The 24,151-nt window shown below is 39.3% G+C and overlaps 2 protein-coding genes across 3 annotated transcripts in view; one reads left to right on the top strand and one right to left on the bottom strand.

Annotated features, from left to right (window-relative positions):
- Window positions 1–8,512: 8,512 nt before the first annotated feature.
- Window positions 8,513–24,151, bottom strand: part of METTL9 (methyltransferase 9, His-X-His N1(pi)-histidine) — a 37,873-nt gene continuing 22,234 nt past the window's right edge. The window contains exon 5 of one of the 2 annotated variants that reach the window (XM_072942754.1): window positions 8,513–9,214. In XM_072942754.1, coding sequence (XP_072798855.1) covers window positions 9,009–9,214 — 206 coding nt within the window. In that variant the 3' untranslated portion in view covers window positions 8,513–9,008. The remainder of the gene's footprint in view (window positions 9,215–24,151) is intronic. The other variant, XM_072942755.1, reaches the window with a different exon arrangement.
- Window positions 11,571–23,088, top strand: IGSF6 (immunoglobulin superfamily member 6). Its single transcript, XM_006201411.4, has 6 exons — window positions 11,571–11,982; window positions 15,306–15,662; window positions 17,702–17,805; window positions 18,470–18,517; window positions 18,873–18,953; window positions 20,143–23,088. The coding sequence occupies exons 1-6, from the start codon at window positions 11,916–11,918 to the stop codon at window positions 20,197–20,199; spliced, it is 714 nt and encodes a 237-aa protein (XP_006201473.1). The 5' UTR covers window positions 11,571–11,915; the 3' UTR covers window positions 20,200–23,088.

Below are 24,151 nucleotides of genomic sequence, written 5' to 3'. Positions count from 1 at the left end.
TGAAACTTGCAAAGATGCTGGGGCATTGCCATGCCCGACATACACCAACAATTCACAATTACATGGAGTTTTACTGTCTGCAAAGCAGCTCTATTAAAAGCCTGTATTATGGATACATACATATGGATACGGGTCTATAGATACTAACTTGGAGATTTTTTACCAAAAAAAAAAAAAACACAAGACCATTTTCATTACTATTAATGCAAACTGGGCTAACTTGTCTGGTTTGTAGATACCAGGCTGACTGATCTGGGTTTGGATTTCATTTCAAACCGTGGTGTTGGAACAGCCCGGCTCACAAGTGCTGTAGAACTCAGGGAATGGGTGCTTTCTGGAACAGACACATGGAGGCCTGAGCACTGGTTCCAGCTCTGCCCCTGATAGTGAGCGACCCTGGACAGTCATCCCCCTTCCTCTCTTTTCATCTCAGAAGAGCAAAATGGAAGCCTTGGGATTCCGTGATGAAAGGGGGAGACTCCGAGAGGAGGACACTGGTCTCACTGAGCATCTTCCATCTACTGGATCATTTCATTTACTCACCTGATCCACCGGCCCTGAAGGTCTACTTCCCTTAAGTGTCACAGATGAGTTCAGTGGACATGCAGAGGTCTCAGAGCAAGCAAATGGCAGAGAGGGGGACCCGAGGCAGTAGCAACCGTTGAATGAGAGAGAACAAAGCACATGCCTGCTACACGCATTGCCCTGCTCAGTCCTTGCAGAAACTTTGAGGCAAGCATTACCATTATTTCTTTTTCACAGACTAGGAAACAAGTTCTAAAAGGTCAAGTGAACTGCCCAAGGTCACACAGCTAGTAGGTGAATCACAAATGCAGAGATAAATGACTCCACACACTTACCAGCTCTGCTCTCCAGCCTCTGCTCCGCAGCCCTGAACCTAAAACTCTAGGTGGTCAGGGCAACGTTGGGGATTGAAGCCCCGGGTTTAATTTAAAGCACCCCATACTGGCTGCAAGCGCCTGAACAAGTTCCTCCACCTGCACCACCTGCATTTCCTCTCCTGCACCATGAGGGACAGCCATGGCCCCTCCTTCACACAGGCTGCAAACATTTGTAAAGTTCATCGATTTATCCGATGCATAGCTGGTGCAATTTGCTCTACCTGTATATTCCCATTTCTTCCTCACAACAGCTATGAGATAAAACACGTAAAATGTATAAAAAGCTTTCCTTATATGTAGAATATGTAAACACTGAGCCCAGCACTGGCACATGTAAACACTCAATGAACAGGAGCTGTTATTAGTCCTGACGCTGTTGTTTTTGCTGCTGACATCCTTACAAAGTTGTCACCACTGCTGTTCTTATTACTGTCATCCAGTGGGTTCGGATCCGTTTCTTGGAAATTTCATCACCTCCTCCCCTCTCCACCCCACGGACACCCCCGGCCCATGGGCCCTTAAAAACCTTCGCCGATCTTCCATTCTCTGTCACCAGCTGCCCCACTCCACCTTGTGCCTCTTCCCTGGGGAGGCCCCGCGGCGACCCCCCTCTCCAACCACCAACCCCCGGCCCCCAGGCGACCCCAGCGCCACCAGCTGCTCCCGCCCGCGTCCCGTGCGCCTGGCCCCGCCGGGTCCTCCTCCCCGGCTGCCCGCACCTCACCTGCGGTGCCCGGCTCTGCTGCTCTGAGTCCGGCGGGCGGGCGGGCGGTGGGAACGGCTCCCACCTCCCTGCGGTGGCACCTGCGGAGGGGACACCCGGGCTCCGAGCGCCGCGGGGGTCACAGTCCCGAAGCGCGCAAGACAAAACGCGCTCTCCCTCGCCCCTCTCCCCTCACCCAGACAAGCGGCGGACGAAGAGGCTGAAGGGCTTTACAGACACATCCACCAATTGCAATGTAGGGACTCTCTTTGGATCCGGATTCAAACTATTTAAAAAATGATAGGACAATTGGAGCGATGTGGTCGCTGGATGTTGAATAGTTAGGGGTTATTTTTAGGTGTGACAATTGCAATGTGGTGTCTTTTAAGAGTTCTTATCTTTCACATATGTATTTACAAAACTCAAATATGATGTCTGGGGTTTGGAAATAACAGGGACCAAGGAGTGGCAGGAGCCTGGGTGAAACAAAGCTGGCCATATGATGGTACTTGGGGCAGCCTGAGCAAGGACCAGTATTACCTAGTTTCATCTTTTTTATGTGCTTAGAATTTTCCATAATAAAACTTTTTTGTAAAATAATAAGAATTGTAAAGATATTCAGATCCCCTTGATTAGTAAATGTGACCACATGTATCTAACGGGAAAAAAAATCCTTAGAGGTTAAGCAGGCTTGTGCACCAAAATATTTACTGCAGCAGCGTTACATATAAATATTAAGAAAGAGGGAGAGGTGGTAGGAAAAAAACCAACTTCTGTCCACCATTAAGGAAATGGTTACATAAACTATACTCCATCAGCTTCGTGGGTATATAACTTCATAGTTGATACAGCTATTTAAATGGGCATTAACAAAGAGTGTGTAATAGAAATACAAGGAAATTATTTTATATGCGAAAAGGCCGAATATTAAGTAATAAATGTATATGCATTTTTTATTAAAACAGAAAGGAATATATTGAAGTGTAAGGTTTGCATGGTGGAAATATGCATAACTGTTCTACGTCCTTTCTGTTGAAAACATAATTGTGAACTCTGGAGATTTCCTTACAACCCTTTACATTTAATGAAACACATCTCAAGATCTGAAAAATTCTAAAGTAACCACTGAAATGCCTAATGCTGACATTATTTTGTCAATGGCAAAATTACACATTCTCTTCAGAAATGGCCAACTGTACTGTTCTGGTAGTTATTTATACAATATTTATATTATTTATAAATAGTTATAACATTTATCAGCATTCTCAAAAACACCTGTCTGTCCCTAGGCTCTTGGTTTAATTCTTTTAATGGAGGTACTGGGGATTGAACCCAGGATCTTGTGCATGTTAAGCATGCACTCTACCGCTAAGCTTTAAACAAACTTATCCTTTAAATTAGAAGCTTACCCTCAAGCCCTTAATGATGGGAAATGTCTACCATCCTTTGTCAATTTTTGATTTTGAAAATAGATGTCTTCAAGTCTCACATGATTCATCTTGGAAGAATAAAAGTATCTTTTTATTTTCAAAATTTTTGATGTTGAAAATTTGTAAATGTGTATGTGTGGGCACATATATGCATAGAAAAAAGTTCAGAAGGGTATATACCAAAATGTTAATAGTGGTGCTCTCAGGGTTATGGGATGGGTAAAGTTTATTTGCATTTTTTTCTTACACCTGTTTGTAATTTTTCTACATTTTCTGTAACAAATGTGCTACTTATAATGCAAAAACCACTAGGGCTTTATGGTCAGTCACAGCCACTTTATAAATAACCAATAATAAAAACAAGGTGGCAAAATCAAGTGCAGGCAAAGATTTTTGTTCTGTTGAGTATAAAAAGCACTGTCAATCTATTCTCAAACACCTCAACTCTACCATTTGAAAAGTGTTGAGGGTTCAAAGGCAAAACTAATATTCTGTGTTGACTCTTGAATAGGATATAAGAAAACAGCGTTCAGGCATTGTGTTTTTAATTATTTTCCAGAACTTAAGAAGTGCAGGTGTACAAGACATTCCAACTTCACATGGTCATTTATTTGGGGGTGGGGGAGGGGATCTTTACTTTTCATTCTACATGTACTGAAAGTAATTTTTAAATGGACTTGTAACAAAAATACACCAGTATCTAATTCATGTGAATACAGCATATTGACTCTAAAATCCAGGGGGAAATCTTAAGTTCTAGTTATGTAATAATATTCCCCTAATTCTCCAAAAGTATACAATTTCATAGCTAAAAGAAGTACTTTGGTGTCACTGAACACTGTTTCCAATTCATTGATATCAATATAGATAGCAAGCCACAAAGTATAAATTACTAGTAAGTGAAACTCAATACCATACAAGTCATACTTTAAAAACAAATCATTAGGGAAATGCAAATCAAAACCAGGAGATACCACTTCTCATCCATCAGAATGGCTACTATTAAGAAAAATGCAAAATATCAAGTTATTAGGGAGAATGTGGAGAAATTGGAATATTTGTACATTGTTAGTGGGAATATAAAATGGTGCAGCCAGTGTGGAAACCAATTTGGCAATTCCTCAAAAAATTAAACATAAAACTACCATATGATCCAGCAGTCCCACTTCTGAGTGTATACCCAAAGCGAAAACAGCAACTCAAACATATTTGTACCCCCATGTTCCCAGCAGCATTATTCTCAAGGACAAAAAGGTGGAAGTAACCCGTGTCCATTGACAGATGAATGATAAGCAAGAAAACATAAAATGGAATATTATTCAGCCATAAAAAGGGAAGAAATTCTGACATATGCTACAACATGGATGGATCTTGAGAACATTATGCTAAGTGAAATAAGTCAGCCACAAAAAAGACAAATACTGTATGATTCCACTTATATGATGAGGTAGAATAGCCAAATTCATAGAAAGTAGTAACAGGGATTGCCAGGGGCTGGGGGGCAAGGTGGGGAGAGGGAATGGGGAGTTAGTGTTTAATAGGTACAGAGTTTCAGTTTTGCAAGATAAAAAGAGTAAAAATGGATGGCAGTGATGGTTGCACAATATGAATGTACTAAATACCACTGAACTGTAGACCTAAAAATGGCTAAGATGGTAAATTTTATGTGATTTTACAATTTAAAAATTGGAAGAAAGAGATAAATAATCATACTGTGTCAGGGAACACTAACAAGTTTAAACATAAGCAACTAAATGGGATGTGGTATGCTGAATTGATTCCTAGAACAGAAAAAAGTCATTAATGGAAAAACGGGCAAAATTCCAGTAGTCTGTAGTTGATTTAACATTAATGTATCGATGTTAATTTCTCAGTTTTGACAGATATACCACAGTTATGTAAGATAATGTTGAGGGGTAAAGGGTACACGGGAACTCTCTGCGCTATCTTTGCAAGATCTCTCCAAATCTAACATTATTCCAAAATAAAATTTATTTGAAAGTAAATTTTAAAAAAGCAAATGACATAATTATCAGAGAAATGCAAATCAAAACTACAATGAGGTATCACCTCACACCAGCCAGAATGGCCATCATTCAAAAGCCCACAAATGGCAAATGCTGGAGAGGCTGTGGAGAAAAGGGAACCCTCCTACAATGCTGGTGGGAATGCAGTTTGGTGCAGCCACTGTGGAAAACAGTATGGAGATTCCTCAAAAGACTAGGAATAGACTTACCATATGACCCAGGAATCCCGCTCCTGGGCATATATCCAGAAGGAACCCTACTTCAAAAAGACACCTGCACCCCAATGTTCATAGCAGCACTATTTACAATAGCTAAGACATGGAAACAGCCCAAATGTCCATCCACAGATAACTGGATAAAGAAGATGTGGTATACTTATACAATGGAATACTACTCAGCCATAAAAACCGACAACATAACACCATTTACAGCAACATGGATGTTCCTGGAGAATGTCATTCTAAGTGAAGTAAGCCAGAAAGAGAAAGAAAAATACCATATGAGATCACTCATATGTGGAATCTAAAAAAAGAGGAAAAAAAACATAAATACAAAACAGAAACAGACTCATAGACATAGAATACAAACTTGTGGTTGCCAAGGGGGCGGGGGGTGGGAAAGGGACAGACTGGGATTTCAAAATGTGGAATAGACAAACAAGATTATACTGTATAGCACAGGTAAATATATACAAGATCTTGTGGTAGCTCACAGCGAAAATAAAAAAAGTGACAATGAACATATGTATGTTCATGTATAACTGAAAAATAGTGCTCTACACTGGAATTTGACACAACATTGTAAAATGACTATAACTCAGTAAAAAACTGTTTAAAAAATAAAATTAAATTAAAAAGCAAGTGACAGCTAAAAAGAATCAATTCCTCATAGAAGACAAACACAACACAATCAAAACTGATAAAGTAATCAGCAAAATACAAGCACCTATACCAATAGCTACAGGGGATATGAAATTTTTTATTGCACTGTTCACTGCTGTCTAGCTATTGTCTCACCATCTACTAACTGCAAAAAGGCAGGCTGTTTAATTTTGTATCGTGGTAATATCTCCTAAATGATTCTGGGTGCATCTTTTCACTTAGATCTTAGCATGGATACAGGGTGAACTTCCTTCTACCAGTTCATGATTGTGTGTCTCTGATAAGCTGGTTGTGAGTTATGGAGGATCCTGCTTGTTTCAAGTCAATTATGAGCCCAGTTTGTGCTCAGGGCACTCCTAGGCAGCACAGCTCAGCCCAGACAGCCCTGGTTCAGCACACTATCTTCCAGCTGCAACATGGGTGCACTGGATAAAAGCTTCTTTGTGGGGCACTTAGGCATCTGCACAAACGTGGTAAGTCACTTTAGCTACTGGAAGCCCGTGTTGAAGATGCTATAGCTGTTTGAGAAAAAGGATCATGAAATACTTTTATCAGTAACCACGCAGTGGGAAACAGTTAATGAAAACATCTTGCTTCATTACAAGTCGATTTAAACACTATCCTCGGAACTCAGTGAAAACAAAGCTCTACACAGAAAGATGACTTGAAACAACTAAGTTTTACTTTATTTTCCCAGTCCAGCTTCTTTTTCTGTTAAAGGTCAACTTTTATGTAATATCTGATATGACATTGAGAAGGGTAGAAAATACACAGTCCCTCTTACCTATTCTGCACAAGGGAGAAATGACTGAGGCCATTGTGTCTTCTTCCCTTCCCTTCTCTGAAATCAGTGGTCTAAGCACTTGAGGGGCTGACAACTGCAGGTGCAAAACGCCCTGAATCACAGGTGCAGCTTGCATTTCCTTTCTCTGTGACCTTTCAGGTCAAATGGTTCGCTTGCTTTGACCACAAATACAGCTCTTCTTAATTTCTCCAGCACAACCTTAACTTGATATGAAGCACTTAAACACAAGAAATGGTGCAGACAAGAAGGCAGTTTATTGTACTTTGGAGGGGAAAAACATGATTCCATTTAGGGAAAAAAAAAAAAAAAGAGCCATTGACACTCAGCAACACTGCCATCTAGTGGAATTGTGACACACCACCAAGACTTTCAAGACCAGGAAGGAAATGTGAGTGGATTTGCTGGTTTAAATTTTCACCAAAAGCCGGCACTTTTAAGAATTTGGTTTTCAGAGAATCTCAGATTTGGAGAAACTGTTTTTATCTTTGAAATGCATAAATGAATGTGCTTTTTCTGATTTTGGGGGGGTAAAGAATGAGGTTTTTTTTTTAACAGACCATGAAATCCATTCTTGATTTCAAAGTTATGAAACATTTTGGAACAACCCGCCTCTTTGAACACCCATCATTCTTGCACTCTTGTTGGACAATCTAAAACAGCAACCCCTGATTATGACAGTTTATAAAGAAGCAAAACTCAACTGTACAAGAACTACATCAAGTTTACTCATTTCCTCTATTTTTACAATCTAAGGTGCTAAGTATTGCGCTTCACTTACTTGAATTCCTGGCAAAAAGCATTAGAACGCATCAGTTAACACTTTTGCATAAATCACATAACCCAACTCTTATCATGACTACACAATAACAGTGGAAGATATTGGTGTGAGGATATGGGAATGCTGTTCTTAATGAATAATAAAGTCATTCTTCTCAAGGCTTTAATTCTCCTTTATACCCAGGTGTTGCAGTAAATGTGTTGATTTGATGACTTCTACGAGCACATAAATGAGAATATTTAATGAAACACCTGGCTGAAAAAAGAAATAAAGTTGTGAGAATAACATATTGTTAATAGCCACAATCTCGAATTGGCATCTCTTTTATTACTCAGATTTTAGATTCTGGGTTAAGTGCTCTGCTCTTTGGAACATTCACAATGGCTATTGATCTTGCTAATGAGTTCCTCACAGCAACATTTCTGGATGCACGGTTGGAGGCACTCGTGGATTCTAGGATGCATGAGTCTGACATGGTTTCCTCAAACCATGTTCTTGGCAAATAATAAACTCAGTGAAGGATTTCGAGAAGAGCCAAGTTCTGGGAAAGAGGTATACAAGTGTAGAGTAAGAAGTTGAATTAAAACATCTTTAAGTTGCATTTTGTCAGCAGACAAAACTGGGTGTTTCAATTCTGAGAACCTGAGACTGTCCAGGACAGCAAAATTCTGAGTGTAGCATGCACCCTATCACAAAGTCAGAACCCAGGGTCCTGTGTTTCCCAAAACAACATGAATTGGGGAAGTAGAGGTGGTCCCTGAAGTACTATAGCTGAATGAGGTTATTCTTTTGAGGGTGGTCCAGATTGCCTCAGTGTTCACCACAATTTACAATAACGCCCCCACCCCCAGTCTAAAGCCTTCCTTCACCACATACTCAAGTCGACTGCATCTTTCACATGATGCTACCATACTTGGTTACTCCTGAAGCTAAAGCAGTGAAAGATGCTAGGGGAGCCTTACAGTAACTCAAACACAATGCCAAAGTCATCTCCAAAAAAGTTTATTAGCGTGATTAAAAACATTTTCTTGAATAATGACAGAATTCCTAAACATGAGAGAGTATCAGAGGCTACATCTTATAACCAATATTTGCGATTGCATGGACAGTTTTATTGCCAGTCTCTTCATTTTATTAAAAACAATCCGTATTTACTGGTTCCATGTGAAGTCATGACTATTGCTTTGACCGGGAATGAGTCCCTACTGCAATTAAGTATAAAAAATATCTTCCATAATTGGAGTGTGACCTGCATTGCCGGGTAGAGTTGATAAAAATCCTCAAAGAGTGGGGTTTTTGTTTTTTAAAAACATCCCTTTACACACTACAAAGAAATAATTAGTATTTTGGCTTTTTAAATTCCTACATGATATTGAGAATGGCAGTCCCCAAAGGTCCTCCCTTCACATAATCGCGAACGCAGACCCTCTTCCAGAGCATACATTCTTGGGGTGGACTCCGAGGACTTCAACCTCCTCGTGCTTACACTGGTTTCAGCACAAAGACGGCGTCATCCAGAACGTAGTAGTCATTGTACATGTCGCCTTCACACAGGTACGGCAGTCTGGTAAAAGCCTCGATAGCAAAACCAGCTTTTCTGAAAACTTCAGGCAGACTGTTCACTTGTTCTTCCCAATTCTGTCCCTTGATTTCCAAAATTTCTGACGGCTTATCCCACTTGCCACCTACTAAAACAAATAAAAATATTAAGTTAAATTCTTGAACAAACAAATCACTTAAAGACAGAAGAGAAGAACAATATTAGCCAAGGACTTGGTACGTGCCAAGCACTGGGTGCCTTGATGAACCAGCTCCCAGATACTCTGGAGGCTGGAGGGCAAAGAGAGGAGTACAGACTTAGCAGGGCTGAAGAACGGGCCGGAGCTTGCAAGGTTAATGAACATCGGAGCACAATGTAATCCTTGGTTTAACTGGATCCAAAGCCCACACTACACTTTTCTTTAAAACTGTCATTCAGATATCCCCCTCCCTTGTACTGACTGAGGTGGAATGGTTAATAGATTTGGAAGACTGCTCATTAACTACTGGAATACTGAAGCAGAGAGAAACATAAAAACTGAAAGAGAGTTTTGGATAAATGCAAGAAAATGCCACTAATATAGTAAAGTTAGGCACCATATTAACTGGAGAGGCTTACCAGGCTGAAAATAAAAACAGGATATGAAGGATTTCAACTTCTAAAAACAGACCATTCACTGTTTTTCAAGGGAGGTTAACGTACTCACTAACTTTTCAGAACAATTTCATAAAAGTCAAACGCCAGAACCAGAGGGGGGTTACAACACTAGAATGGAGAGTCAACCTAGCATTTCTTGCAACAGTAACTCAGGTCTATGTTAGTCATTTCCAAATCCATGAGCATCAGATGCCCAGGAACTGGGGGGCTAGATAAGGTCTTCAAGTTCATATAGAAACATCAAGAATCGACTACAGACAAACACACATACATAATGGTATATGTAAATTTGGGGGTGCTTTTAGATGTTATGGTGATGTAAAAAAAATTACACAATAAGATTAAAAGTGTTACTAAATTCAGATTGAGAGTAACTTTCTGCAAATGAGAAAATATATAATCAACAGGTGTCAAGAGTACAAACACTACAGTGGAAAGATTTTTCATTCTTTTTGGGGGTCCAGCACCCCTCTTCCTAGATAAGAGTCCAGGTGGGAGGCAAAGCCTGGGGAAGCAGCTTTCCCGCCTTTCTTGAAGCTAAGGCACGGGCACATGACCTACGCTCAGACACACTACCTTGAGACCTGGAATGCGGAGCTAGTGACCCAGAGAAGTGAGGACGTGAGGCTTGTTCTCTGGGGAGGCGTGAGACCAAGCGGCAGGGGCAGTGTTGAGCGGTACTAAGGACAGACTTTGGTCCAGGGCACAGCTAGTGCTTGGCGGTGGCAGTGTGATCTTCAGATCGGTTTTACAGTGTGTCTGGGGGCATTTTTCTTGGCTGTAGACCTGATACACGATTCCCCAGTCCTCCCAGTGACTCTCTTCAGCTACCCCAAAATCCTTTCAATAAATTCCCTTTTTGCTTAAGTCAGGCGGAGTCAGTTTCCGCTGCTTACAAAGAATGAAGATGAAGCCTCCAAGAGCAGAGGGAGCCAGGGCTGGGGTGAGGGACTGGGGATGACAGATTCCACACATTTGTTTCACAGCACAATAAAATAAAAGAGGTCACACAAAACTGGGGCACAACTAGTTAATGACACACAACTTATTTCTTCATTGCACCATGATGTACTGTTCACAAATTACTCTCGTCTCTATTTGATGACCCTTCCTTCTGCTTCTCAATCTCCAGCAGTTACTGGCTCAGCACTAAGCACACAGTAGGTGCCCCAAGACCAGCGACTGAACTGCTCTGGAAATTTAAAGTATGAATTATCTGTCAAACAGTACTTCCTGGGGGAACTCTAATTGGAAAAGATATATGTAACCCCAGTGTTTACTGCAGCCCTATTTACAATAGCCAAGACAACCTAAACATGGAAACAATCTAAATGCCCATTGACAGATGACTGGATAAAGACATTGTGGTATACATATACAATGGAACACTACTCAGCCATAAAAAATAATACCATTTGCAGCAACATGGATGGACTTGGAGATCATCATTCTAAGTGAGATAGGTCAGAAAGAGAAAAAAAATACCGTATATCACTTATATGTGGAATCTTAAAAAAAGACACACAAAAAAACTTACTTACAAAACAGAAATAGACTCACAGACACGGAAAACAAACTTGTGGTTACCAGGGAGGAAAAGGGGTGGGAAGGGATAAATTGGAAGTTCCTGATCTGAACTACTAGTCAGCAGATACTAACTACTCTATATAAAATAGATGAACAACAAATTTACTCTGTACAGCACAGGGAACTATATTCAGTATCTTGTAGTAGTCTATAATGAAAAAGAATATGAAAAGGAATATATGTATGTATGTATGTATGACAAACACCAGAAATTACACAACATTGTAAGCTGACTATACGTCAATAAAGAAAATGGGGGGGGGGCGGGGAAGGAATGCAGTTTCAAGGACAACTAGAAAAAACACTTCCTGAGAATATGCACCACATGTAAATCAACATCAAAACATCTTAGATCTTTGAGGATTTGTAAAATCCAAGAAAAATGTATCATATGAACATTTAGAAATGTGCTCTAGGTTAAAAATCTCAACTTTAAATGGTGAAACTGGGTTACAAACAATCTTTACACAATTTCAAAACGTTCTCGATTATGGTTCCTTAATAAGAGTTCCTCTCTTTAGTTCTTCCTTTCTAAAAAAAGGGGAAAAAAAAAAGCCAACTCTTTTCAAACGCACACTCCCCCCACGTCACACATACACACAGAAATGGAGGCTGTGAACGGAGGCAAGATCATTCTCAGCCTGGGAATCAATCTGATTCTATTTTCTGTCGGTAAGGTTCTTTTTTTCTCCTCCACTTTATTTAAATCAATTGCTATTTTTTGCCTGATTCATTTATATTTTAAGCCCCAGTGGATTAATTTTTAAATGCATAACATTATAGACATTGTCTAAGGTGATAAATTTCCTTTTTCCTCAGACAAAGAGGTAATAAATAACTGAGAAAAATTTCAGATGAACATTGAAAATTCTCTTTGCTATTATGCTGCTTTGGAGAAGAGCATCTCACTAAACAAAGGGCTGAAAATATTCATAAAATCACGTGCTAGTCATCAACAATTTAGAGCCCGTTCAGACAGATTCGCTCTGTACAAAATAATACTTGATGAATATTTTTAAAGCACAGCATTTCTGAAAAGCGGAATTTCTACAAATTAAAGTGCTTGTCATTAAAAAAAAAAAAACTGCAATGGCTCCCTCCTTGGAGAATAACCATTCCATAACATACCTATTTTTTAAATTCTGCCTATACTTGTTTTTTCTCTATGAAAGAGAAAATGTTTCCTACATCACAGTTCATCACAGTTCTCATAAATTTAACAATTTCAGATTTGCTCACAAAGTTTGGGTCATAGGGCAGGAAAGGGAGCAAGAGCTCTTAAAATTATTTTTTCCCATCTGTAAAGAAATAGATCAAAATGTTAACAGTGATGGGGGCGGTGCGAAAAAACTATGGGTGATATTTTTTGTCCTACTTTCAGTAATAGTCAATTTTTTCCCCAATAAGTACATATTACTCTTATAGACTGTTTGAATTAATATGATTTTAAAGAAGAATCATTATCTTTGAAAGATATATTCTAAAAGATGTGCAGATAATGTAGCCGGAATTTGCTCCAAATAGTCTGGGAGTGAAGGAACAAGCAGGGCAGAGGGCTGGAACCAGACTGGGCGGCAGCCGGGTGACCGCGGGGAACTTGCTGTGCTGGCGGCTGCTTCAACATATGTTCAGAATTTTCCATAAAGATTTTTTTAAGTATCAAAAATTAGTTTTCTACATATTTTCTACCTTGGTCTTCAACAATAGTAATCTTTTTTTATTCCCTCCAGCAACGAGATAAACTTTGAAGGTTTTCAGAAGGTGCTGTGCTTTAAAAACAAAAACAAAAAAACAATCCTACGGAATGTGATTCTTTAAGAGAAACTTTTCAGGGGAGTGGGCTGTGGTGTGACATGTTATCTACACCTCTTTTTCCGCTAAGACATTGCGAAAGTGGCTGGGGGCGGGAGGTTTGGCTCACAGTGTCCTCAGCCTGGCTATCACAGGAAACCACTGCAACTGGTTTTCTCCTACTGGGGCTAACGGAGGGGAAGTCAGAAATGAGCGGAATGTGAAACTCCTAAGTTGCAAATACGGATTTTACCCGCCGGAGCGTTAGTTCTCCAAGAGAAGAGTTAAAGGCAGTTTAACACTGCCTCTTAAAGGCTCTGACAGAGAACCTGGGACGGGGGACACTGCTGGTCAACTGTGACGTTCTTGGCAGGCCCACCTCCATTTCACATTTCCCATGCACAGTGATCACTACACCTTTAAAGTGCTTCTCTGCTTCTAAGGTGACTGAGTCTGGGTAGGAGACATGCAGCTGTATTTATCAGACTTAGGAGTGAGAAGCCTGGTCTTCAGGGGCCTCTACCCTCTCATCTGGTTGATATTTATCAGGTCACCAAACAGCTCCCAGCTCATCTTCAATTGTACAAATATTAAAATTAAAACACGGTGGGAACAAATTTGCACTACAAATGCTATGATTCTAGTTTTAACTTTTCTTCTCCTCTGGATAGGTAAGAAAAATGTTAAGCGACAAAAAGCCCATCTGAAACTTAAGCATCAGACCCCTGGCAGTACTTTTCAATTTCACTTGCAGGAGCAAAGGACAAACTCAGACAAATAAGACCACTTGGAAACATATAACTAGGCAGAGTCAGACTGAAAACACTCAAAAATTCTGATTTGTCTCAAGCAATTCTATTTCACATAGAGCTTCCCTTGCCCCAAAGAGGGCTGAGGGCAGGCCTTTCAATTTATAAACACCTGAATGGCTTTCCAGCTTCACATGCCTGGAATCAGAAGGCCAAGGTGGGGACCCACCGCTATGACATGGACGCAGCATGTAGTGGAGAGAGCACTGGCTTGAGTGTCTAGTTCCAGCCCTGCCAACAGCTTGCTGAGATGCCCACACTTATCTCTAAAATGGGCATGTGGCACAGTGGGAACAGGAATAGTGGTGGGAGCAGAAACAGCTAACTTTTATTAAATACTAAGATTCAGGTAAGTAAATGCTTCATATGCATCGATGGCCTCACTTAAACTTCTTGCTAAACCAACGAGGTGCCCAACACTATGCCCATTTTGCTACAGACCAGGGAACTAGGAACTGGCAGAGTTAAGATTTAAACTCAAGTGTGTTTTCATGCTCACAATACTGCTTATCAAGTAAGATGAAACCTACAAGTGACTACAAAGTAGTGTGCAAATGCCAGGAAGAAATCCAGACTGCTGGGCCCCAGCACCACCACCTTTAGGCCTCTGCTCAGTAACCAGCAACCGAAGATGCTGTAGGTTAAGCCAGGGCTGTCTTTTCCCAGATATACACCTTGCCTTTTACAATGCTTCCCACTGGGACAACCACAAAGGAACAATTGTGAACTGCCATGAGTCCCTAACAATCACAATCTCCACAAGGCATAAAAAGCAAAACAAAAAAACCTCTGCTGCTCACGTGCTCAATCACCTGCCATGACATCTGCATGAGGGGCTCTGGTACCTGTTACCACATCAAATACAACACTCCTATGAGGCCAGGGGTACAGATGAGGAAACAGGCTCTGACAGGGCAAGTGATCTGCACAGGGAGATCAAAGGAAAGCCCGTAAGTACATCAAAGTGCACACATGGACCCCGAACTGCTGACTCTGGATCTGCTGCCAACTCTGCTCGTGACGATGCTGATTCCCAGGACCTCTCTGGGGCTGCCTTCAAGGACCAGACATCACAGCACACCAGCAGGCTGCGGTCAGGAAAAGTGAGGAACACAAGTGTCTACTTCTTTCTATACAAATTTTTTTTTATTGAAGTAAAGTTGATGTACAACACAAGTTTTAGGTGTACAATATAGTGATTCGTAATTTTTTAAGGTTATACTCCATTTATGGTTAATATAAAACACTGGCACCATTGTCTACTTTTACAGTCTTGTTTGTGCTGGGAGTGAGGTGAAAAAAAAAAGCAAGCAATGGGTTTCAATAGGTTCCTCTGCTCCAAAACGGTGATAAAGCAGAAGCCACTTGACATGGATCATCCGCTTCCTCCCACAGGTGCTGCAGGCGACTGTATCGTCTCAATCTACCAACCGCCTTATCTGGACGTGAACTACACCCAAAAGCCCGTGACCATGCAGTGCTCCTTCTCCACAGCGGGGTGCCCTGCAGAGCAACCAACAATCCTGTGGTTTCGCTACGGCGCTCACCAGCCTGAGAACCTGTGCTTGGATGGATGCACAAAGGAGACAGACAAATTCACAGTTGTGAATTTGGCACAGGACAAGGTTTCCCTCACTATAAACAGGGTGGCTTTCGATGACAGTGCCATCTACATCTGCGGAGTAGCGTTTCCCAGCTCAGCGGGACCGAGAGCTAAGGGGACCGGAGGAGGGACGGTGCTGGTGGTAAGAGGTCAGTCAAGGTTTTACTCCCGTACACAGCATTCTGCTCAGCCCTCAAACGCATTACCTGCTTCTAATGCAGAGATGATGAGATCAATTTGCTAACCTTAATACCGGAGTCAGTGAAGCACATGATCTGCACACAAGCCAACGTGAAATTTGGATTAAAGAGCTACTCCGACCCCATCTCCCAGCCTCCACAGACACAGAGTCAGGGTTAAGGCAGGTGCTATATTCTCTTGCAACGCCCAGACTTTAGTACTGAAGGCTGACCAACTATATCCTCCTTTCTGTTTATCACACTGATTGAAATGTGATGATTAACTATCAGCCTTGCCAGGAACTGATCTGGCACTGCGCCATCTAGAACAGAGCAGTTGAGAGGCGTAAGTTATCCGTCAACTGGACCCAGAAATAAATATGCATTCGGGAGAATAAACACAAATTTTAGGAGAAGCCACTGGGGGATCCCTGACCCTACTCCCTCCGCATGGACAGAGAACAAAAAGGGGGTCGGTGTGGCTCTGGCTTCTTGAGATTTACTAAAATCCATGACACTTTCATGAGGATACTGAACTTCAGCTAAGTTCTATAAAGTAAGAAATTAACAAATTTCAAGAAAAAAAGCTTCACATGATTTTGGGAGAAAGATGAGAAGGGCAGTACTCCGTGCTTTGTTTGGATCTCTTTTCTTTAAAAAAAAAAAAAACTCTAGTATGATAAGCCCTGAGATCATTAAAACATAAACTCAAGTTAACCACCTTTTGGTTTTAAAATAGGATTTTAAGGAGCCTGGATCGTCCTGTCTTGTAATCCTTATTTTAGTGTTCTAATGGGCTTTTGATACTCCATTGTCATTTAACCTTAGTTTATTCTTACCTGTAAGGTACATTATAAATGACCTAATGCACATAAAGCACTTTTAATGGTGCCTGGCTTACAGCAAGTACTCAATAAATGTTAGCCACAGATATTAAAACAAACACATGACAACTCTGGAGATTAGTATGCATTAGTCTTCTATAAAAAATATTAGCCAAAAGAAAAAATGTTCGGTAAAGAGAAGACGGTCTCTAACCTGCAAGCTCACATGAACAGACATTCTACTCCAGGAGTGGAAATGAGCTCACTGCTAAAAAGACAAGGTAATTTCCTGCCTTTTCTACAGAGCTCCTAATTTCACACTTGAAACTTTTTTTTTAGTTTTACAAATACATTTTTGTTGGTTTCACAACAAAAATGTATGTTGTATAAATTGAGCTCACAGGATAAGCACCTATGGGATATTTAGTTGAAAAGTACAAATTATTCAGATAATGATTACAAATCTAATTGGAATTTGTACTTCAAATAATCAGGTACTTGAAAACGCGGTGTTACTTCATCCCTACATGGAGCGCAGGACACTCCCTGCAAGGAGGGGGAAATTCAGAACGTGCAAGTGGATTCAATAATGCCACTTCCAGAACCTCCTTAGAAAGAAGGGGCACATGTAGCAATGCCTGCCCTGTAAGTGTGCAGCGAGCACTAAGATCCTCAGCGCGCACCTTCTCAGGTTCTTTCACAGACGGCACTATTCAGCCATGTGTACGAAACAGTTCAAGGTTAGAGATTCACGTGGGAGAGGATCTTAACTCCATAAAGAGACTCTTGGTGACATTTGTACATCATATCTACTCAAAGAAATTTTAAACACTCTTGAACAAACTGTCTTGAACTGTTTAACTTTAAGCAACACCTTATATAAAAAAGGATTCTTAGCGTTATGACAAATAATTAACTCAATTGTTAAAAATTTTTAGTTTTAAAAACAAACAACATTTTCGGCATAATACATTTAAAGGCTTAAGGAACTGGCTTTAACCATATCATATACTTGAGTGTTTTCTGAATTAACAGACCCTGGGTAAATTTTTACATGAATAGCCACATAGAGTAAGTTTATGTTTCTCCTCTAACATGTAGTTTCAGTTATACTTTACATGTGTTATTTGCAATAGTACGTTTCAATATTGACTGTGGCTCTTTCTGTGCCTGTAATTAACAAAGATACAAAGGTTCTCAGCAAGGAACTCTTAGCACCGACGGTTCTCTTATCGCTGCTGTGTGTCTACGTCACTGGTGTATTCGGGGTCTTCATCGTCCTCGCCAAAGTAAGTCAAATTGCTTGCACTGGGTGTCCCTATGGCCTTGAATATTATCATAAGGAAATAATTTCCATCCCTCCACACACTGGGAGTCTTGGAAATGAGCTCACCTAATTAACACCCTCCTTTGCATCTGCAGAAGAGGTCTACAGAAGAAAGCACAAATTTTCTTCACTGAGATTATTATTAACCAGAGTACATGATTCACAGGGTTTTCTTTTCAAAACCCAGTAATATGAGAATAAGAGATCCTTCTTAATAACCATCTTTCATGGTATCTTTCTGCTGGAAGGGGAGGAGGGTTACTGTCATCCATGAAAGGCCTAAGGACAGTCTTTAAGAGAAAAAGTGGTTAACAAAGAGGTCAGAAACTGCCTTAAAAGATTTTTAAAAGGCCTAAAGGTCTTGAAAAAGAATATCTTGTGGCTGTTCACATGCTATGAGAGGGGGCATGCTATATGTTATATTAGGATTACTATGAATCCTACAATCAGTAACAGTTTGAACAATTTTATTAATAAAAGCATCTCAGAAATGACACAAAAATTAACTAGTAATGAATATTATTTAAATATTAAGTTAGTTTTACCTTATTATGCTATGTGATACCTGCCATAATGTTTGTGAGTGTATAATATGTCTTATAAGACTTTTTTTTTCTTCCTGACAGTCAAAATCTAACACTCTAAGAAAGAAAGAAACAGAGAATTCACAAAAGGTACAGACTAATATTTGTAAAATATCTTTCAAACTGGTTCACTGTAACTATTTCAAATCCAAAATAATTTAAGAAACATCGAACATCATGGTCACTTTCAACCACAGATACTGTTTCCTACTGTTGAGAAAAATGATCAACTCAAGTGGTAAAATATGATGTAAACAGTTTCCAATCATAAATTCTACTTGATATACTCAAAATACAAGAGTTAACTGCAGGTACAGATGTGCTGGCTGGGGGCTAGTTTCTGTAACTGGTGGTAGTAAAGAAAGAAGAGGTCTCAGATGATGTGCAGGAATCAGCTGCTTTTAGTCCTGAGAGAGACACATTTTTTCCTTATTTGTATTTACAGAAAAAGAGTGCTCGGCGTATTTTTCAGGAAATTGCTCAAGAACTATACAATAAGAGACACGCGGAAAGAAGCCAACAGCCTGTAAGTGTAAAAATATCCAAAAGATGTAATACAGATATAAAGCATGTTTAACTTAAAAAAAAAAAAACCTAAGCTGCCAATAAGCTGTCGATAAGTCAAATTTTCCTTTAGAAGAGTCTGAAAGAGGACTTTCACAAAGGCATTTTTATATAGAACCTGCTTTGATAACTACATAACAGAGGTTATCTGATGCATTAAGTAGACACCAGGCTGGCATCTTAGTGACATGGAATCTTTCAGAAACACTGGATACAGGCAGTGTTTTTAATACAGACAAGGATGCTTTTGTGGATTGAAAGCTACTTTGCACAGTATCTTGCATGCAGTACTAAGTATTAAGGAGATGCTGCAAACATTTGTGGATCAAATTATACAGAAAAACCACTTGTTGCTAATAAGGCAGAAAAATTCACATTAGAAAAGATGCAACTAATGAAAATTTAAAATGAGCATTTCTTCAGTCTTTGGGGTTGGAATGATGGGGGAAATAATTTAATATTGACTATAACATGTTCTGATGGTGTTTCTTTAAAGTCCTATAGAAACAGGTTTTTCAAAGAAGATGTTGTTTTAGAGCTAGAAGTGCAGATGGTTTCCATAACACATGATCAAACTGCTCAGATTTAAATTAAAATGTATACAAAATAATGAACTTACATACTAGTAGAGATATTTTTCTATTAAAAAGCAGCCACGAGGCCAGATGAAACAGAATTCTGATATGAGGTGTTCTTTAAAATCCAATTTTTAAAAAGGATTTTCTTGCTGGAAAGAATATTGTCTTAAGTAGCCACTTCATCCTTCAATGTATATACAACACATAAGCAAGTGGTTTAATTACCTAAGACGCCACTCTGAATAATTAGAAGTGCCTGCTCATACTCTATTCATATTGACGCTGGGGCATCTTTTTCAGCAAGGAGGCCAAGTTAAGGTCTGAAGAAAGGGCTGGAGGTGGGAATTTTAAAGTTCTAAGTCAGGGCTTTGACAATGGCATCTGAACAAGAAAATTATTTTTCAGTTCCCAAATCTTACTCCAAATAAAGAGAAAACGGCAACTGGACCTTTAAGGTAAAGGAAGGGGACTTACAACCCAGGACACAAGATGGCGCTGTGGTTTGTACATTGCTTGCAGCATGGTGTCATTGGTTATGTAACCTTAAATATGGCTTGTTATTTACTATTGCAGGAGAAAGACAATACTTACGAAAACAGAAGAGGACTTTCTAACTATGAGATACCATAGAAATCTTTTAATTTTCAATTAAGTCACTGAAAATCCAACTCCAGAAGTTATGGAAGCGTTAATGGACATACACCCATCAGGGCTTTAAAAAAACAATTTAAGGTAAATGGAAAAGACCAATGGCTAAAAGAAGGATGCCATAATATAGGAAACTATTGGTGACAATAATCACCAAAATACTTTAAAGCCGAATGTAACTGAAAAGTATTTTCCTAATTTGCTAAGAGAATTCTAAGCAAACATCTTCAAAAACTTTTAATTTATGTCATATGTCCTAGATTTGTTTCATTCAACATACGAGATGCATCACTTGATGCCTGATACCTGAAGAAGATCTGAAGTCATACTGTGTGCCTCAGTCTTAAGTGGAAGAACTGTCTTCATTGTTTGTAGAAGGGATAGGCCAATTAGACTAAGTTGGAAAGGAAGGAGGAATGGAGGGAGAAAGGAAAGTGCCAGAATTTGAGTTAGAGAGAAATCATCTTGAAAAGTATTTTGGAGCAAACTTCTTTCGTCGGGTACTGCACTGGGGCAATGGTTTAAAGCACATTTTCCTGCGAGGATATGCAAAATAACTTACATCATGCTGCCAAAAAAAGTGAGACTAGAAGAGACTCGAGACTAGAGTCAGAATACAATGACTGAAGTATAGAAAATCCAACGCAGAAGGTTAAACAGAGAAAACCTCAGAACAAATAAGCCACAACAGACCCTAGGTGTCAGTCTTGTGCCAAATAACAGCACCAGGGAAGGATTCAGCAATGCACTGTACTTGACAATGCCTTTGCAATACTGATTTTTAACCAACTTAGGAGGGAAATAACAGTTAAGGGCTGGGTACAGCAAGAATGTTTATGGAATTCATTACCCTTCACTAAGAAAACATGTTATGGACTGTTCTCTGAAAATTACTTCTGTGTAAAAAAAAATCTATTTAAAGTGCCACAAGTATACGTTCATTATTAAATCTACTATGTTTATTTCATTAAAGCGTTTCTCTTATACCAGTATAAAATGAGGTGTATTCTTATTTTTAAAAGCCAGATCAAATTTAAAATATTTTAAGATCCCTTTGAAAGTCTTTTGTACTGACGGTTTAAATCAGTGATCTCTAATCTTTCTAATCACATGTACCAGGAAAAATGGGAAGGGAAGTGGGGGGAGCACTAACCTCATTTTATTTGCGTGTATGATGTATGTATGTTTGAGTGCACATGCATATGTGTGTGTTTTGCATAGTGTATGCATATATGTATGTGAGTATATGTGTATACACAAAAACAGACATTAAACAATTGGCATAAAAAGGAATAAAACTGCTACCATTTTCTTTCTGTATCCCAAAACAAATTGTCTGGTGTACTCCCTCCACTTCCAGACCACTGGCCTGGCTGAAATCAAAGAACTTCTAAACCACATGGCAAAACAAGATAAAGCACTTAACAGCATCCAGGTGAATAGAAGTGTCGGCTTTGCTCATTCCCTCTTCATTTCTGAGAGTTGCTTCATTTTGGTACTTCCAGGGCTGAAAATATACTGCTCTTTGTGTAGCTAACAAGGAAACAAAATCCCTAAGATAAACTCATATTTGATTCAAAATAAACCTCTCCCAATACAATCAAGGACTCTGTTTCAAAGACTGATTTTTAAGCTGAAACTTGGAATACACTCTCCCAAGTAGTTATATTCCCTCAGGTTATATATGAGTGCCTGATGTATATATAATATTCATTCTTTTATTCATCCGTCCAGCCAACAATATTTATTGAGAGCTATACCGTTATATAATCAAAGGCCTCTTTTGCATGCTATCCTTGGGTTTCACTGAACTTATCCTTGCCTGGGAACCTCCCCTTGTTGACACCTTCATGCTTTTGCTTATGTTGTTCCCCCTGCCTGGTAAAATGCCCCACAGATACAAACACAGTTCAAATGTCACATCCCACCTGAACACTTCCTTAACTCCTCCAGCAACTAACGGATCATTCCTTCTCTAAACCCAGACTACTTTGTCATGTTTCTTATCAGACTATCCTACCACTGTTTGTTTACAGTTTCTGAACTATTCTGTATTTTTTTTAATTGGAGTATAGTTGATACACAATGTTGTTTAATTTCTGGAATTCTGTATTTTAAAACAGGAAGCACAAGTCTCATTTATCTTTGTATTTCTACTGCCTAGCACTGCCTGGTACATAGTAGGCTCTTAAATGTCTTTATATGAATGCAACTGAACAATGTTTCTATAGAAAAATATTTTTTCAGCATTTCAACTGATATAATGAAGCACACTTCACTCCCTGGACATTGACCCTCACCCTTCTTCATAAGGACTGTTCACTGAATCCCTAACATATTAATTTTTCTGCTATCTGAGCATCTAGAATTTTCACTGGAAAGGATTAAGCTATAGCTTTCTGTTTAGATTTGCATTTCCCAAGACAATGAACAACCTGAGGAGAAAAACAGACAAAGACATAATTCTAGTGTATACACACCCTCCATTCTAGACAAGAGCACTTAAACCACATACCAAAAGGTGTTAACATTTTCAGAGTAAGTAATTTCTTTCTCTCCAATATGTAAGACCTGAGAGAGTTTAAAACCCTGGGCATATAGTTAAGCCTCTGTGGAGTCAAGTCACATAAATCGATGGAGAAGGCTCAGATTTTGAGACCAAGTTAAAATGCAAAAACATTGACAAATACTGCAAAGTGAAGAACTGTGAACAAATATAATCAATGAAGCCACAAATAAAGCCAAAGTAACAAAATAAGGTGCAATGAAATCAATCTAACATGTATCAACCACCAATACTGATCCGGACGTGACTGGGCACTACTTTCTAAATTACATTATTTAATCCTCACAACAAACCTCAAGGTAGGTATTAGCCCCATCTTTACGGATGAAACACCAAGCTTAATGGGAGGCTCAGGTAATAAGGGCTGACCCATATTTCAAATACAGCTCAGCCCTCAAAGCCCATAGTCTTTGCACAAAGCAGTCCTGCCAGAGTCTTCTTTATTTCTATTTAGACTGATGGGAGCTTTAAGACTGAAGATGTCTAATTTAACCCGAACGATGACCCTGGAAGAAAGTGAGAAGGCTGCCAAGGGCTACTTCTTAAAAAGCACAGTAAAGAACTTAGAAATTACTTTTTACAAAGCCAGCAGAACACAAATACCAGAACATGATAAAGTTAACATCCTCCAAATAAACAAAAGACTAGAATCAGACCAAGTATCATTTATCAATAATACTAATGGCAATGCTTTTATTCAGAGTTATTATAAATTTAATCTAGTGATGTGTTACAAAAAGACTATCCGCTTGAGCCCAGAGATTCAGGAGCAGATATGCATTAGTACTATTAATTTAATAAGCCAACAGAGAAAAAACAGGATGACTATCTAGACAGGTGTTCAAAACACAGGTGACAAAATTCCACACTCATGCCCGATTTTTTTTAAGCTCTTAATAAAACAGGAGTTTTTGAAAATATATATTTCAAGCCAAACAGCAATCTCAGGCCAAAGACAGCCATCATATTTAAAACATTTTTCATGAAAATCAAAACAAAAATGCCCACCACTCTTTTCTTTTTAACATATTCTGGAAGTAACTACAAATTCACTTGGACCAAAAAGAAAGTCTAAAAATGAGAAGAAAATAGCAAAACCATTTGAAGATGTTATAACTGTATTTTAAAAAGCCCAAGAGAAATCAATGGTGGAAACTACTGGAAACACTAAAATAATCCCATAAGGTAATAAACAAGGTTTCAAAATGGGTACACACACAAAAAATTGCTTCCGTATGTATGCATAATATCCACCCTAATATATGATGCAAGAGCCATTTGAGACAGCATGTTTGAACCTGTAGGACACTATGCTAAGTGAAATAAGGTAGACATCGAAAGATAAATACTATATGATCTCACCCATGT

This window comes from Vicugna pacos, chromosome 18 (genome assembly GCF_048564905.1).
Source record: "Vicugna pacos chromosome 18, VicPac4, whole genome shotgun sequence".
In the NCBI taxonomy this organism is placed as follows: Eukaryota; Metazoa; Chordata; class Mammalia; order Artiodactyla; family Camelidae; genus Vicugna; species Vicugna pacos.
This window is presented reverse-complemented; position numbering and strand designations above follow the sequence as displayed.